A 16,464-nucleotide genomic window follows, 5' to 3' on the forward strand; every position below is an offset into this window, starting at 1 on the left:
CCCTTATGTGTGCCAGGCCCACAGCTGTGCCAGCCTGTCTCGCTGGGACAGAATGGAGATGGGACGGGGGTGGGCTTTACATTGGTATCTGCCAGCACAGGGTCTGGGTTGAGTCTCCACAGCTTGAACTTGGCCAGCCCTGGGCTGTGGTGGGAAAATCAAGAGCTCTGGGCTCTGGCCTGAGTAGCTGAGCATCCTTGGCCAAGTCACTAGTCCTGTCTAGGTTTTAAGTTTCTTAACTGTAAAACTGAGTAAAAATGCTATTGCTGCAAGTGGTCGTGGGGACCCAGCCCTTGTGATGGGAGGGACAGAGCACTGCCCTTGAATCCAGGAGTCCAACACCAGTGCAGGCCCTTTCCCTGCCTCCTCCTTTCCCTCAGTTTCCCCCTCAGAATGGTGGGGGTTGAGGAAGGTAGCTATTGAGGGTAGCTGTTAGGGTTCAGGTGCTCCCTGACCCCTGACCTAGTCCCTCTTGCATTCCTGCCCCCAGGTGGGATTCTCCCCAAGAAAGGGAGGGGGCACAGTTGGCATCCACCCAGCAGGGATGGGTCGGGGAATCCTGTTTAATTCTCCAGTCCTTCTGAGATGATACCGAGGTACTCTTTCATTTTTTTAAATGGGCCAATCATTCGCCAAATTAAATTAACAGGATAATAATGGGCTGTAACTCCCCAGTTTGAAAAATACTCTAGTAAGGCCAGCGCTGCTTTAATCCACATGGGCCCTGTGTCTGAGGCTTGGTCTAGCACCCCGTGTGGATTCCTGCACAACTGCAAAATCTCAGCTTTTTTGGTCGTCAAGAAACGGCCTCTGAGCAAAGTAGGCACTGCCATCCCTGAAAGGGGTGAGTTCACGGCCTGTCCCTTTCCCAAAAGGAACACCTGCAGGTTGTTACTAGAATTTGAAATGGAGCATCTTCCCTCCTTTAGGACATGTCCCCTTAGGACATTCTATAGTAAACATCAGAGAACGAAAGCTTCCAGCCAGGTGGTTGGGGTTGTCTCTGGCTGTAGACGGCTGCTTCCCCCTTGTTGGCACAGCTATTACTGGACCACGTAGATAGCAGGGGCTCATGCAGCAGCCATGCGTGTGAGTGCAGCCCAGGCCTGGGACGACAGCCCGAGACTGTTGCTTCCCCCACGGCCTCAGAGTTGATGAGGATTCCTCGATGCAGTGATAGAACTCAAAGATTTCTTCTATCTAGAAGGAGATTCAGTCTTTCCTATGCCAGAATGCCTCACAGGGATTAAAAATGTTTTTAAGGCATGTCTCCATTTTCCTAAATGTAAAAGAGGCTGGAGGATGGTAACCCAGTGGGCTGTGGTAGTCACGGACAGGAGCAGCAAGAGATGGAGCGAGTCCCTGGAGTGTGTAGCCAAGTCATTTCTGCCCGTCCCATGTCCTACCATGCTTCCTGCACCCGCCCCAGCTGGCCTGAGCCCGAGCGGGGACCTGTGAATGCTCATGTCGTCCAAGCAAGTTCAATGATGGTCCTCAAAGCTCCCGGTGGCATGGAGCTGTGTGGACTCCTGACATCCTTAGGAGTAGGACAGCAGCTCCGGGTCTCTCATTGAACTTGTGGGCAGTTTAGTGAAAATGACAAGTGTCTAGATATTCAGGGGCATCTATGCTCAATTGGCCCCTGCAGACCTTGGCCTTGGGTGTATTTTCTTCTTCCTTTTCTCTGTGTGCTGCCCTCTTCCAGGCTGTGGGACTAGCTGCGGGCCAGCTGGACTAGGTGTATCGGTGCCCACACACTTGTGGTGTAGCCCAAGATGCCCTACGGTCCTGAGGCTGAGCCTAGGCCTTTGGCATGGCTAAATCAGTGGTCATCACCAGTCACATTTTTCTGCGCTGTTGAAAAAGGAAGACGACATCCTAAAATCAGGGATCCGGGAACAAAGGGCCACCCACTTTACACTCAAGACAATAGAGCTATAACTGTGATTTTAAAATATGAGCAAAGTGGCCAGTCAGCCAGAAGATTAAGGTCTGAGGTTGGGTAATGAGAACCAGCCTCAGAGTCCTAGGGAGATCTCAGAAGTCAGACTCCTAGCGCCTTTAGAACGCCAGAATGTAAGGATGATTTAAATATATTTGTTTGTCTCAACCAAGGCAGTTGTTTCTTGATATTTATGCAAAACATTTACATTTCACCCTCAAGGGTTTTGTGTCACTCAGGCTTTAAATTCCAGCTCTGGGCTGGGCGTGGTGGCTCATGCCTATAATCCTAGCACTTTGGGAGGCTAAGGCAGGAGGATCACTTGAAGCCAGAAGTTTAAGACCAGGCTGGGCAACATAGCAAGACCCCTGTCTCTATAAAAAAATACAAAAATTAGTCAGATGTGGTGGTATGTGCCCATAGTCCCAGCTACTCAGGAGGCTGAGGCAGGAGGATTACCTGAGCCCAGGAGTTTGAGGTTGATGAGTGAGCTATGATGACACTACTATACTCTACCCAGGGCAACGGACCAAGATCCTGTCTCAAAAATAAATAAATGAATAAATAGATAAATAAATTCCAGCTCTGTCTGACCAGTTTAGACCCAGGCCAGCATTCTCAACTTGGTTTGCCCAAAGGGAACTGCTGATTCTGTCAAACTCAGCTCCACGGCTTACCTCTCTGCCGTGTCTCTCAATTCAACATGCAGACTATAAACATGGGGTATGCACACTGGCTCAATGCTACTGGCCACCCATGGGTTTGGAGTTGGGAGCGGGGACAGAAACAAACCTCTCTGTATCATGCAAACTAGGGAAGCCAGCTGTGCTCCAGAAACGTGGGGTTTCAGACCAAGAGGAGAACTCACGTTTGGAGGTGGCTTTATGGTTTGCAGCTGTTACAAAGTTCTTTTATTCCCTACTTCTTTTGTCTCCTGGCTTGCAGCTGAGAAAGCTGAGGCCAAGTGAAGGGATGTGCCCGCAGCTGTGGCTGATTTGGAATTCCAGCCCAGCACCTGGGATTCCCAGGGCTGGGCTCTTTCCTGCAGGTCATCCCCCGACACTGATCGTGGGTTCTGGGCACCCACGATCGTGGAAGGCCGTATGAAGGCAGCTGTGTGGTCCTGGTCTGTTAGCGTCTGTGACCAGAGCATGCTATCCATCACTGACTCATCTGCCTCAAGTACTCTGCTGCCTAAATGTTAATATTTATCATTTATAGCCTGCCACTACCTGCCCCCTTTCAAAGGTGAACACAGTAAAATTTATGACAGGTGCGCTATCAGAACAGAGGAGCATAAAAGCAGAAGGCAGCGCCCTAGCCCATCCATCTGCCGAAGCGGTTCTTTCGGAGGCCTGAGACACCTGGAACATTCTGGCATGGGGCTGCGGCCAGGCATCTTCCTCCTGGAGCTGCTGCTGCTTCTGGGGCAAGGTAAGTGTGCATTTTGCTCAGAGGACAACCGATGGCTCAGCCCTGTTGGTGTCCCATGTTGCTTAGGCAAGGAGTTTGGGAGAGGAATGTGGGTTTTTGATGAGATAAAACACAAAATGTCCAGCTCAAACACAGAAGACTGGTTTTCTTCTTGTTGAATGGGGTGCAGGGGATGCCTACGGAGTGCCTGGCAGTTAAACCCCCAAAAAGTGGTCGGGGTGAGGCAGGTCTTGGGATGGGGGAGCAGTAGACTAGCAGCAGCACCACAGTCGGGGGAAAATCCATGGGTGTGCAGTGACCAGGGCCTGGACTCCAGTTCTTTGGGCGTGTGGCCTTGGGCAAGTTATTCTACCTCCCCGGACCTTGATTTTTCTCATTCTTAAAATGGAAATACTACTACTACTAAGCTCATTTTGACCATTACTATTTATGAGCTTTGTTTTGTTTGTCTTTTGCTAAAAGGACAGAGGAAGGCAGATTTCTAGATGATAAATTCTAAAGATTGCCCACATTCTTTAGTTCTAACAAATAGCCCATTAACCCTTGATTGAACTGAGCCGGCCACCAGCCCGGGCTCTGCATCCTTCCTGACGCCAGTGACTGTGAGCAGATTGCGCCTCTGCCATGGTCTCTTGCTGCCCCTTTTCTCCCCACCCCTGGCTCTCCCTCCATTTGGGAAGGCAGAATCTTTTAAACTGAAAAGGTCTTAACCACTTCGGGACGGCGCTCACCAGCCGCAAGACCTTGCCCACAGCCGGCACTCACAGTCCGCAGGGTAGTTTGTGCTGTGCATGGACGACGGATCCGTTTTGCTCTTGTGTGATGAGGAAAGCTCTAAAGCACTGAAAGCTTGTTTTACTTTACAGGCAGCTTTACTTGTAATGTAAATCAGAATAGGTGACATATACATATATGTTTTCATTACGTTATTTTTAAATGTTCACAATTTTATTTTGATAAATGAAAAATTAGAAAAGTCATATCACGACTGTCAGCTAAAGTCAGCGCTCAGCTGTGCACCTTCACGTCACGGCTGTCTGCTGAAGTTGAGGTGCGCATTCATCTGTGGCTGTCGACTATAGTCCACGCTCGTATCGAAGTGGTTAAAGATGATCTTTCACCCTCTCCAGATGAGAGGCCTGGGCCCAGAGCTGGAAGCACTTGCTCTTGAGCCCAGAGGGAAAGGAGGAGACCGGGGACAGAGGCCTGGGCCTGTCTGGGGGTCCGAGCCCCAGTCCCTGGCTCACCTGGGGCAAATCAATCACCTCTCTGAGCCTCAGGGGAGCTGGGCTGGGGAGAATAGTGCCAGCTGTGCCTACTGCACAGGGTGATTGCATTTTCCTGATTACTAATGAAGTTGAGGAGTTTTTTGATCACTGTTTATTGATCATTTGAATTCCTCTTTTGTGAAATGCCCATTCAAGTCTTTTCCCCATTTTTCTATAGGTTGTCTTTTTTCATTGACATTTAAGAGCTCCCCCATGTGCTGTGCACTGCTCTTTGGTGGTTCTATGTATGGCAAATGTCCTCTCCCACTCTGAGGCTTGTCTTTCCACTCTTTTTATGGAAACTTTGAGCAAAATTTTTGATTTCGTGAAAATTGATGAAGACCACCCAAATGAGAACAAAGAATTTATTGAGAGCTTGCTATAGCAAACCGTAACCTGTGTTTGGCTGAGATTCTAAGGCAGGTGGGGAAGTGGGGAAAGTTTGCAGTGGAGAAAAGGAAGGCTTTAGGCCCGCTCTACTGGAGGCTGTTGGCTGGAGCGGCTTGGAGGCAGGCTAACGGGAGGCAGCGCTTCTGCAGTGACTTGCTGGGAGTGTACTTGGCTTTCTCTGGTGTGTCCCATTGGACGCAGGGGCAAAAATTAGAGACCATGGCTGTCATCAACCAAGTCCTGACCATTCTGGGCTGATGGCCGACTGTCGCATGGGTTGTGGTTTGGCCTCCTGGGCTGGTTGCTGCAGATTTGGGGTCAGAGTTCTATCATTATATATGGTCTGGCCATTGTCCATTTGTATATTCTGTCTCTATTATTAAGTACCATGACTTTTTGATCTTTATGATTTGTGTGCTCTTTGTGTCTTAAAGACGCCTCTCATACCTTGAGGTCAGGAAGATATATCCTAAATTTCTTTCTACAAACTTTATAAATTTGGTTTTCTTATTGAAGTCAATCCCAGTACATGTGGGATTGATTTTTTGAGGGTGTGCATGAACAGTGTATGAGGGGAACCCAATGTTATATTGTTTTCATGCGGATATCCAGTGGTCTCAGCAGTATTTATTGAAAAGCCAATTGTTTCCCCACTGTTCTGAAGCGCCACCTCTGTTCCCATGCTTCCACCTGGGTAAGAATGTTCTTTTGCTTAATTATTCCATTCGTGTGTCTCTAGCCCAATATCACTTTGTTTTAATTCTGTAGCTTTATAGTAAGTTTCATTATTTTATAGAAGTCGTCTTCATATTTTTTCTTCTGTATAAATGTCTTGGCTTTGAATTTCTAAACAAATTTTACTATCAGCTTGTTAATTTTCACCAAAGAAAAACCTGTTGGGATTTTTATAGCCATTGCTTTGAATTCTGTGACTCAGTTTGGGGATAAGACATCTTTACAATATTGAGTTTTTCAAACTATGACGATGTATTTAGCTCTTCTTTAATGCCTTTCTAAGTTTTCTCTGTTCTGGCCTTGCACATAGTTTGTTAAAGTTATTCCTAGGTATAGGACACTTTCGTATGGCAAATGAATTTTTAAAATTTTATTATGTTTGTTATTGGTGTATAGATGTAATTTTTGTGTTGATTTTTGAACCCAACTAAACTTTTATAAATTTTAAGAATTTATTTGTATTTTTTTTTATTGTTCTATACATACAATCCTGTCAATGATGATTTTGTTGCTTCCCTTTCAATCTGTATACATTTCTTTTTCTTACTATACTATGCTGGGTGGTGCCTGCACTGTAATTTTTCATAGAAGTGATGGTTGGAAGCATTCTTATTCCCAAATTGAAATGAAAAATGTTTAATTTTCATCAATAAGTATGGTGTCTGCTAAGGGCTCTTTTGTAGATACTCTCTATAAGATTAAGAAAGTCTATTTTATTCCTAATTTGCTAAGAGCATATCTAAAAATAATGAGTGGATGTTGACGGCCAGGCGCGGTGGCTCACGCCTGTAATCCTAGCACTCTGGGAGGCCGAGGTGGGTAGATTGCTCGAGGTCAGGAGTTCAAAACCAGCCAGAGCAAGAGCGAGACCCCGTCTCTACTATAAATAGAAAGAAATTAATTGGCCAACTGATATATAGAGAAAAAATTAGCTGGGGATGGTGGTGCATGCCTGTAGTCCCAGCTACTCAGGAGGCTGAGGCAGTAGGATCGCTTGAGCCCAGGAGTTTGAGGTTGCTGTGAGCTAGGCTGACGCCATGGTACTCACTCTAGCCTGGGCAACAAAGTGAGACTCTGTCTCAAAGAAAACAAAAAAAAAGGGGGATGTTGAAATTTAATACATTTTTCTGTACTTTTTGAGATGATTGTGTGATTTACTCCTTTAATCTGCTAATGTAGTGAAGTAAATTAACTGACATTTTATTACTGTTTTCCTCTTTTCAGTTGCTTATTAGATTTATCAAAAACCATACATTGCATTTGTCTTTTTTTAATCTTTTAATCTAGACTCATTCTTTTGTCACTTTCTTTTGTGTCACTGAGAATTTTAGGCTGATCTTTTTTTTTTTTTCTGTGTGTGCATATCCCAGTTTGGATTTGTCCAAATTGCCATTTTTTTTTTTTTTTTTTTTTTTTTGAGACAGAGTCTCACTCTGTAGCCCAGGCTAGAGTGAGTGCCATGGCATCAGCCTAGCTCACAGCAACCTCAAACTCCTGGGCTCAAGCGATCCTACTCTCTCAGCCTCCCAAGTGGCTGGGACTACAGGCATGTGCCACCGCCGGCTAATTTTATATATATATATATATATATATATATATTTTTTTTTTTTTTTAGTTGTCCAGTTAATTTCTTTCTATTTTTAGTAGAGATGGGGGCCTCGCTCTTGCTCAGGCTGGTCTTGAACTCCTTAGCTCAAACAATCTGCCCACCTCAGCTTCCCAGAGTGCTAGGATTACAGGCGTGAGCCACCACGCCCAGCCCAAATTGCTTCTTTATTGCTAGAATCATATTAAATTCTTTTGGCAAAAATACAGCATAGATCATGTTGTGTCCTTGACCTATCACATTAGTGAACACAAGTGATAGTGGTAAATCCCCTCATTGGTGATATTAAATTTGATAATTTGGTTAAGGTGGTGCCTGCCTAATTTTTCCCTTGTGGGGACTTAATTCTCTTAGCCAGGGTGTCTTGGAGTTCCTCTACATGGCCTTTCTTTCTATATGAGCCACCTGGACTTCTTTACATAGTGACTCAAGGACTCAAAAGAGCACAGATAGAAGCCACAAGGCCTTCTGATGTCTAGGTCCAGAAGTCATTTCTGCTCCTTCTATGGGTCAATGCAAGTTTCTTGCCTAGCCTACATTTAAGGGGAAGGAAATAGACTTCACCTCCTGTTGCTGTTTTTTTGAGATAGGGTCTCACTCTGTTGCCAGGCTACAGTGCAATGGTGTCATCATAGCTCACTACAGCCTCAAACTCCTGGGCTCAAGTGATTCTCCTGCCTGAGCCTCCCAAAGTCCTAGGATTACAGGTGTGAGCCACTGCGCCCAGCCTAGACATCACCTTTTGATGGGAGGAACGGTAAACGTCACATTGCAAAAGGCCATGCAGAAGGGGAGGAAATGCCATGGCTGTCTTTGGCAAACTGTATCACAGTATATTTGGTGTATTTCTGTTCCCCTAGTTCATTAATTTATGTAAATGTATCTTGCTTGGCATTTTGAGTGTATCCTGAATCTGTGGTTTGATAGCTTTCATCAGTTTTGAAAAATTCTCAGCCAATATCTCTCGAAATATTGTCTCTGCTCCCTATTGCAGTCTTCTCCTTCTGGAATGCCAGTGAAACGTTGGTTTGGCTTTCTCACTTCATGTACCGTGTCTCTTAACCTCTCTCCCAACCTTAACATCTGTTTGTCTTTCTATACTGCATTCTAAATAATTTATTATGACATCTTCTAGTTTATTTATTTCAGCTTTGTCTAATTTGCTATTAAACCCAATCATTGAAGATTTTGGAAATTGGCGATGTTATCTTTCAAATTCAACTTATACTCTGTTCTTCACCAAATTTGTAATTTTAAAAAAAATTGCTAGGTTTCAAAAAAATTCATTTGTCTTATTTTTTAAAATATAGTAATTTTATAATTTTTGCCCAATAATTTCAGTATACAAAACCTTTATGATCTATTTCTGCTCAATTTTTTCTGCTAATTCTTGTTCATAGGTACTTTGCTTCTTAATGTACTATACTTGGTTATCTTCTATTGGATGCTGCTCAGACTCCTTGAAAATTAGGAGATTCTTTAAGGCCTAGGATAAGAGTGAGTGTCTTCAGAGAACATATAAGTGTTCATTTTGTCAGGCACTGGGGACATTACTGTTTAAGGATCACTCCAAACTAAATTCATGGTGTGAGGTTCCCTGGAACAGCCAAGCCCCATGCTAAGCACTATACACATATAACAGCATTCCTTTAAGATGGCCTGTGCTATTATTCCCATTTTACAGATGAGAAAACCGAGAAGTAACTTGCCTAAAGTTATTCAGCTACTAAGTCCTGAGCCTGAATCCAGACCTAGTGTCTTTTGCTACCACCCTGCATGACAATAGAGCCAAAGGGAGGAAATAACCAAGATTAGGCCTTTTTTTTTTCTTTTAAGACAGAGTCTTGCTCTGTCATCCTGGCTAGAGTGCAGTGGCATCAGCCTAGCTCACAGCAACCTCAAACTCCTGGGCTCAAGCGATCCTCTTGCCTCAGCCTCCTAAGTAGCTGGGACTACAGATGTGTGCCATCACAACAGGCTAATTTTTTTCTATTTTTAGTAGAGATGGGGTCTTGCTCTCTTGCTCAGGCTGGTCTCTAACACCTGACCTCAAGTGATCCTCATTCCTCGGCCTCTTGGAGTGCTAGGATTACAGGTGTGAGCCACCACACCTGGCCAAAATTGGACTTTTATTTAAACTTTAAATGGACTCAAACAACACACATGAAAACAGATTCCTGCTTTGCAAGTTTTGGCTTATAAAACTGAAACAATTACCTCAAACCTGCAATTGGCAAGAAATCACTGTATCTAATAAAATTCAATTTTTGCTAGCATTTTATTTTCCTCAAATGGGTCAGAAGTTCCCCAGGAGATTGTCATGCCTGTGGGGGAAAAAAACCCTCGTTGCCTTGGTAACGTGCCCATGACAGGTCTGTCAAAGCAAAGCCAAAGATGGGAGCTGGGTGAACTTACTGTGTGAGGAAAGGAATACCTCATCATTACTAACATAGGTAAAGCTAGTCAACATTTGTTTTGCAAGAGCCTGGTGTCCTTCCTGGAGATTGGCTTCCTTTCCTGGAGGAAGTTTTTCCCAGCCTTCTGGAAATATTATCTTTCCAGAGAAGAGTGGAAAGGGATATCAGAGAAATTCTGGTGGTCAAAGTCCTTCAAATCATTGTGGTGAGAGGGGAGGGAACTGCTCAGGTCACACATCCTGGGAAGTGTGACTGTCTACACCCCATTGCCTCAATTCCCATCCCCCACCCAGCTCCAACTCTCACACTCGTCTCTGGATGCCTGCTCTGAGCAGCAAACACAGGTAGGGATTCTCTCTGGGGGCTCAGAAGTTCTCCTGCCCTGGGATGTCATCTGTGCCTTGTAGATTTTTTGGGACTTTATTGTCAATCATCATTTTCATCCAGTTGCATTTTTGCTACTGTCAATTAACTGTCTGAGCTCTCTTCTAACAACCCAAGTTGGGCTGAGCCTGGCTGGTAGGTACTGAACCAAATGTGAAGAACCCTCTGGGGAGGAGAATGGATTTGCATAAAATCATTGGGGAAGAATTAAGCTCCAAAATAGGTACACGTAGCTGTAATAAAAGCAACAGGACTCAGAACTGAGAGAGGAACGTGGGCTGGAGAAGTCACACGTGGGAGGTGGAATTCCATTGCACAATGAAGGGTGAGCAGGACTAAGACAAAGGCAAAGACAGAGAGAGCATCTAGGGGAGGAGACCACGAGGCCAGAGGCAAAGTGGGCTCAGCGAGATGGGTTAGCAGAGACGGCTGCCTGGACCTGGGCCCAGGGCTGGTGTTAGGGGAGGTGAAGGGTTAGGTAAAGTGGGATAATTAAATCCCAGTGCAAGGAGAACGATAGAGATTATCAGAGTGCATTTTGGTTCAAGGAGACTTCTAAAATGATCCAAATCCTTTATTTTACATTTACCAAAACCAAACCATTAAAGTGACCAGCCCAAGGTCATACAGCAAGCCTAGAATTTGGACTTGCTGTAGTGGGAAGTGGGGAGCTATAAAAGGTTCTTCAGCAGGGGAGTGGTGTGATGCCAGGGGTGTTTGAGGCTATGAGACTCATCCTTCCCAAAACATAAAAGGGCATGAGTCAAAAGAGGCAGCACGCAGGTGAGCAGAGCCCTGGCTCATAGGGAGAGGCCCGGTAGGGAGTTTGCAGGGCTCTGGGAATGTTGAGTGTTTTTCTCCTGCCCCCGCCACCATTTCTTCCCACATTCTTACATTTTGGTAAGAAACGGGGGTCCTGAGCCTCCCCTCCTTCACTCCTTGAGTTCCCTGTTTTCTCTGGGAGGAAAGATTCCTGATGGAGGGATGATGAGGCCTCCCTGAGATTCCCTCCTGTCGCAGCCCGCTGATTGTCACGCCTACCCCTGTGTGGCCTTAGGGCATCCCTGGCCCCCTTTGAAGTTCTGGCCCAAGGTGGCTGAGGCAAAGCTGGAGCTGCAAGGAATTATGGGGGATGTTAGCATAGATGGAGTCGGGGCTCTGGAACCTGCCACTGGCAAGGAACCAAGTGTCATCTGCACCACAGGTCGCCTCTGGCTGGGCTCCGCGTGCCCTGTCTGTTCTGTGCTGCTATGACAAGGCCACAGACTGGGTAATTTATAACAAGCAGAACTGCATCGGCTCACAGTTCTGGAGGCTGGAAAGTCCAAGGTTGAGGGGCCGGCGTCCAGTGAGGGCCTTCTTGCTGCGTAATCCCATGGTGGAAGGCAGATGGGCAAGTGAGGGTGAGAGACGGAGTGGGCAAAACTCTTCCTTTTATAATGAACCCACTGCCACAATAATGGCCTTAATCCAATCCTGAGGGCAGAGCCCTCGTGACCCAACACCTGTTACAGGTCCTGCCTTCAACACCTCCACACTGGGGGTGGAGTTACCAACACATGAACTTTGGGGGACGCATCCAAACCATAGCGATCCCCATAAGAAAACTGAGGAAAATGTCAGCTAGAAGTAAAGCATTCCCTTGTTCAAGGCCAAGGGCAAAACTGCAAGTCAACTTTGAATATTTTCTCTCCTGTTAAGACTGCTTCCCCGTCTTGGGGCTCAGGGCGTATGACAGTGGATATCGCTGTGCGTCGGGAGGGCGCAGGGGTCTCTGCCTGGAATGGGGTCCGGAACAGATGGCGGGTCTCCCTGGGACCATCAGCACAGGACACTGGGAGAGAACCATGGTTTGGGACTTTGCCAACCATCTCTAATGGTTTTTATAATCTCATCAGACGGGAGGTTGTCTCTACGCAAAGGCTGTGACGCTGTGAACCCTAAAGGGCAGCTGAAAACACTGGTGTACACACACACACACACACACACACACACACACACACACACACACACACACACGGCAAGAGGATCCATTTCCGTATACTGGGAACTCCGGGTAGGAGATAACACACATAGTAACTCTTTCTATAACCTTCTTTCAAACACACTTTGGTCTCAGGAAAAGCATACCAGATGAGCTCAAGGAGAATGGAGTTCTATACCTGGCCCTTTTAGTAACTTGCTGGTTGGTCTTGGACGAGTTTGCTAACCTCTCTGATCTCAAGGATCCGCCCACCACAGCCATTCTAGAACTCTGAGACAAACATTCAGAGAACAACCCAGCTACCCCAGAAAGGTTCTCTGGTCCTTTGTGTCACCTTCACTGACTGTGCCATGTGACTGTCCACCCCGCTGACAGGACGCTGTGCTGACATCCTGGCCCCTCAGAGCACCTGGAATTCTGACGCTGGGGCAGCCAGCCAGGCGGGACCTGTGGTGTCCTGACTCAGTACCCTCGGCTACTCATGTGGCACCTGTTTGCAGGTCCTCGGCAGCACCCTACAGGCCCTGTGTGGAGGGGAACTATGTGCTGCCCAGGGTGACACCTTACAGTCACCTGTGCAGCACTAACCCCCAAGAGGGCCTGCTTATGGTCCAAAACAGGGCAGGAGGTGACACTGGCTGACTCGGGCCTCCCCCTCCCAGCCCACCAGCACCGCTCAACGCTTCGTGGATGGCGGTGCTGGCTTGAGCCCTGTCCTTCCTTGCTGGTGTGGTCTGTGTGTGCTTATGGCCTCTCCGAGCTATACAAATGCCAGGAGGGTCATAAACCCTGTGTCTACTTAGGGTTGCTGTGAGGACATTACACTTTTCAAAGAGTCCAAGAACCTAATGTGCAATTAAGAATGACCTCTGTCCCACGTGTGCTGGCCCTAACAGCCCTCTCTGCTGCCCAAAAGAAGCACCTTCCTGTCACCGAGGGGGACAAGCCACTTCTCACACACGTACAGCTCTCCCCTGCTTACACAGCCCTTTCCTGTTCTCTGATCCTCACGACAACCCTGTGAAAAGGCAGGGAAGCTAGTCTCGTTCCCACTGTATGGATGAGGAAGTCAAGGTTCAGAGAGATTAAGTGCTTGATCAAGGTCACAAGATGGTTGTCTTCCTTCAGTGAAGGGACAGGGGCTGGAAAATTGTGCTCTGGACACAGTATAAGGAGACAAACAAGGAAATCTATAAATTGACAGGAGATGCACCACTTTAATTTTGCTTTTGAAATCGCCCCACTCGCTTCTGGCCAGCTGTTGCACTAACACACGTTGGGTTTCCTTGTAGAGTGAGGCTCTTGGCCTTGGAAGCACGTGAACGTTACTGGAGGAACGTCTAAAAACTGCTGCCCAGCGGGGCCAGGCCCCAGCCCAGGCCAGTCAAATCCGAACCTGTGCTGGGGGCTGGGCGGCAAAGGATGAGTTGAGACCTCGGCTTCAGAAGGTGCTTCCCTAAGTGAGACGCATGTGTGGCTTTACCTCGCCAAAGCAGGCTGCTCTAGTGGCCCCTTGTTGGTTCCAGACCCCAGTGGTCACCGCTCTGTCCAACTTGGGTGACTGATCTCAGCCAAACCTGTTTCTCGGAGCACACACAGATATTATTCTCTTTCATTCCCATCAGGGCAGAAAAATACTTGTTTTCTTCCCTTCCTGACCTTACTGAGGTGGGAGTATTTCAGAAAGCTCAAAACCCTTCATGGATCCACAAGCTTAATGTTAAAATAACCTTCCGAAAGAGAAAAGTTCTCTTGGGGTTCCACGATTGGGATTCAGTGATGCCATAAGTACTCTGACAGTTTCTTCCACAACACCTCAGACGCTGGGTGACTAGGCATGAGATTTTCTTCCCATGTACCTGGTAGCTAGCCGAGCATGGGAGTGAGGGCCCAAGTCACTCCAAGAGTCAGTGAGGACAGGACTGGGGGGTTTCCACCTGGGCATCCAGGTCCGGACACTTAATGTCTAGATTCCAGGCACAGCCTCCTTGCCACACTCCAGAGCGGTTATCATGGATGAGTCACATCACTGCGTTAAAAACATGAACTCCTGAGCACTTAGTTATATGAAGAAATTCCAGAATAGTGAGGCTGCATGATGGCCTATGCCAACCACCTCTCTGATGCTGAAATTATAATAATTATAACCACCAACTATTGCATCCTTGCTGTGAGTCAGACGTTGCACTGCATGTTTACATGCGTTTAATCCTCACAGCAGCTCCCCGAGGCAGGTATTGTCAACCTCATCTTATAGGTGAGGAAACTGAGGCTTTGGGGCGTTTGAGCAGACTAAGGTTTCCAAGCTCTGAACCTCTGCTTGGTGTGTGTGCCACGTGTTCCCCACGACCCCCAGCCTCTGCTCAGACCAGTGCCCTGGGCAGCCCGTTCTCGTTTGGGTAGCTCTAGCTCTTCCACCAAGGGGCAGCCTGTCTCCACTGGTCCAGCCCTGATTTGGGGGCCACATGGAACAAGACCTGCCCCCTTGGCATCCAGCCCTTCAGATACTGAAGGACGTTCGCATACACCCACCTCGGTTTCTCTTTTCTGGTCTTCCCAGCTGGATTTAAATGAAACATCTGGCTATTTATGTTTCATCGTGCCCTACCTGTTCTGTGTTCTTTTCCCCTCCTTCCTTGCCTCCTTCTAGGTTAATTGTTTCACTGTTTCAGTTCTACTACCACACACTGCCCAACATTAGCTTGTTGATTATACAATTTTTATTATTTATTGGTTTTTAAGATTACAACACATACCCTTGGTTTATTAAATTCTAATATAACTCAGTATTTTCATCACCTCCCAGATAAGGGGAAAACCTTATAATAGTTTAACTCTATTCAAATCTGCCCACACAGCAATTTGTTTCATATATCTTAAATCCACAATATAGTATTTTCATTTATATTTTGGATTAGCAACCTTTTTCTGAAAAGGGGAAGATGGTAAGTATTCGTGGATTTGTGGGTCATACATATTCTCTCTTTGTGTTTTTTAAATAACCCTTTTAAAATGTAAAAACCCTTTTTATCTAAGGCCATATAAAAACAGATTGTGGGCAGATTCGACCTGTGGGCCATCGTTTGCTAGTCTCTGTTTCATACAATAAATGTCATTTTGGATTTACCTATATACTTATTCTTTCCGTACTACATTCCTTTTCATATCACCCTGGGGTCATTTTCCTTCTAGCATTTTGAGTATGTCATCACGCTGCCTTTTGGCCTGCATCATATCTGATAGGAAGTTGGCCATTAACCATGATGCTGGTTTCTCCTATATGAAGAACTATCATTCTCCTGCTTTAGAATGTTTTCCGTTGTTTTAGAACTACTCCTAGACATAGACTATTATGGTTGATATATCTAAGTAAAATTGGTTTTGTGTTTATCCTACTTAAAATTTTTTCAGCTTCTTTGATCTAGGGTTTAATATTTTTCATCACATGTGAGAAGTTTTCAACCATTATTCTCTTCAAATCTTTTTCTGGTCGTCCTCGTTCTTCTAGGACTCATAAGACATATGTTTAAATGCTTGACATTGTCTACAAATCTCTGCGGCTCTGTTTATTTTTCCTCAGTTTTTTTCCTCTGTATTATTTTAGACATGTACTTTCTATTGATCTATATTTAAGTTTACTAATTCTTCCTTCTGTCTTCTCAAGCCTGCTACTGAGACCATCTAGCGAATCTTTTATTATTGTACTTTCCAACTCTGGGATTTCCATTTTGGGTAGCTACTGTTTGTTATCATTGTCTTCACGTTTTTATCTAATTGATTAAACATGTATAATAGCTGCTTTAAAGACGTTGCCTGTAAAATTCAACATCTGGGCCAATTCAGAGTGAGTTTGCACCGACTGCTTTTTCCCTGAGTATGGGACACACTTTTCAATTTTATGGTATGCCTAGTAACTTGTTTGAAAACTGGACATGCTCGAAGAAATGTAGCAATTCTGGATTCTATTGTATTATTCTGAGGGTTGTAGGTTTGTTTTTTAGTAACTTGCCTGGGCTTAAATTGTGAAATCTGTATCCCACGTGGTTTGTGGCTACTGATGTCTTTGCTCTGATTTTGTTTCTGATTTTTGGTTTTTAGCCTAATATTCCTAGGATCCACATGAGGGGTCTGCACGGTTTAGTGGTCAGTCAAAAATTTGAACAGAGGTTGTACTCAAACACCTTGGGCTTGTAAGCTTCTGTTGCTTGGTATGTGTGTCTTCGCAGGGCACACAGAGACTTCCGGTCATTCGGGGATATGTGAAGAGCATATCTCAGTCTTTCCCATTTGCTGGATTGCCCCAT

The 16,464-nt window shown here is 45.8% G+C and overlaps 1 protein-coding gene across 1 annotated transcript in view; it reads left to right on the top strand.

Moving 5' to 3' along the window:
- The first annotated feature begins 3,321 nt into the window (after positions 1-3,321).
- Positions 3,322-16,464, top strand: part of PLB1 (phospholipase B1) — a 120,385-nt gene continuing 107,242 nt past the window's right edge. The window contains exons 1-2 of the mRNA XM_076000445.1: positions 3,322-3,376; positions 11,234-11,380. Coding sequence (XP_075856560.1) covers positions 3,322-3,376; positions 11,234-11,380 — 202 coding nt within the window. The remainder of the gene's footprint in view (positions 3,377-11,233; positions 11,381-16,464) is intronic.

This window comes from Microcebus murinus, chromosome 3 (assembly GCF_040939455.1).
Source record: "Microcebus murinus isolate Inina chromosome 3, M.murinus_Inina_mat1.0, whole genome shotgun sequence".
Taxonomy (NCBI): domain Eukaryota; kingdom Metazoa; phylum Chordata; class Mammalia; order Primates; family Cheirogaleidae; genus Microcebus; species Microcebus murinus.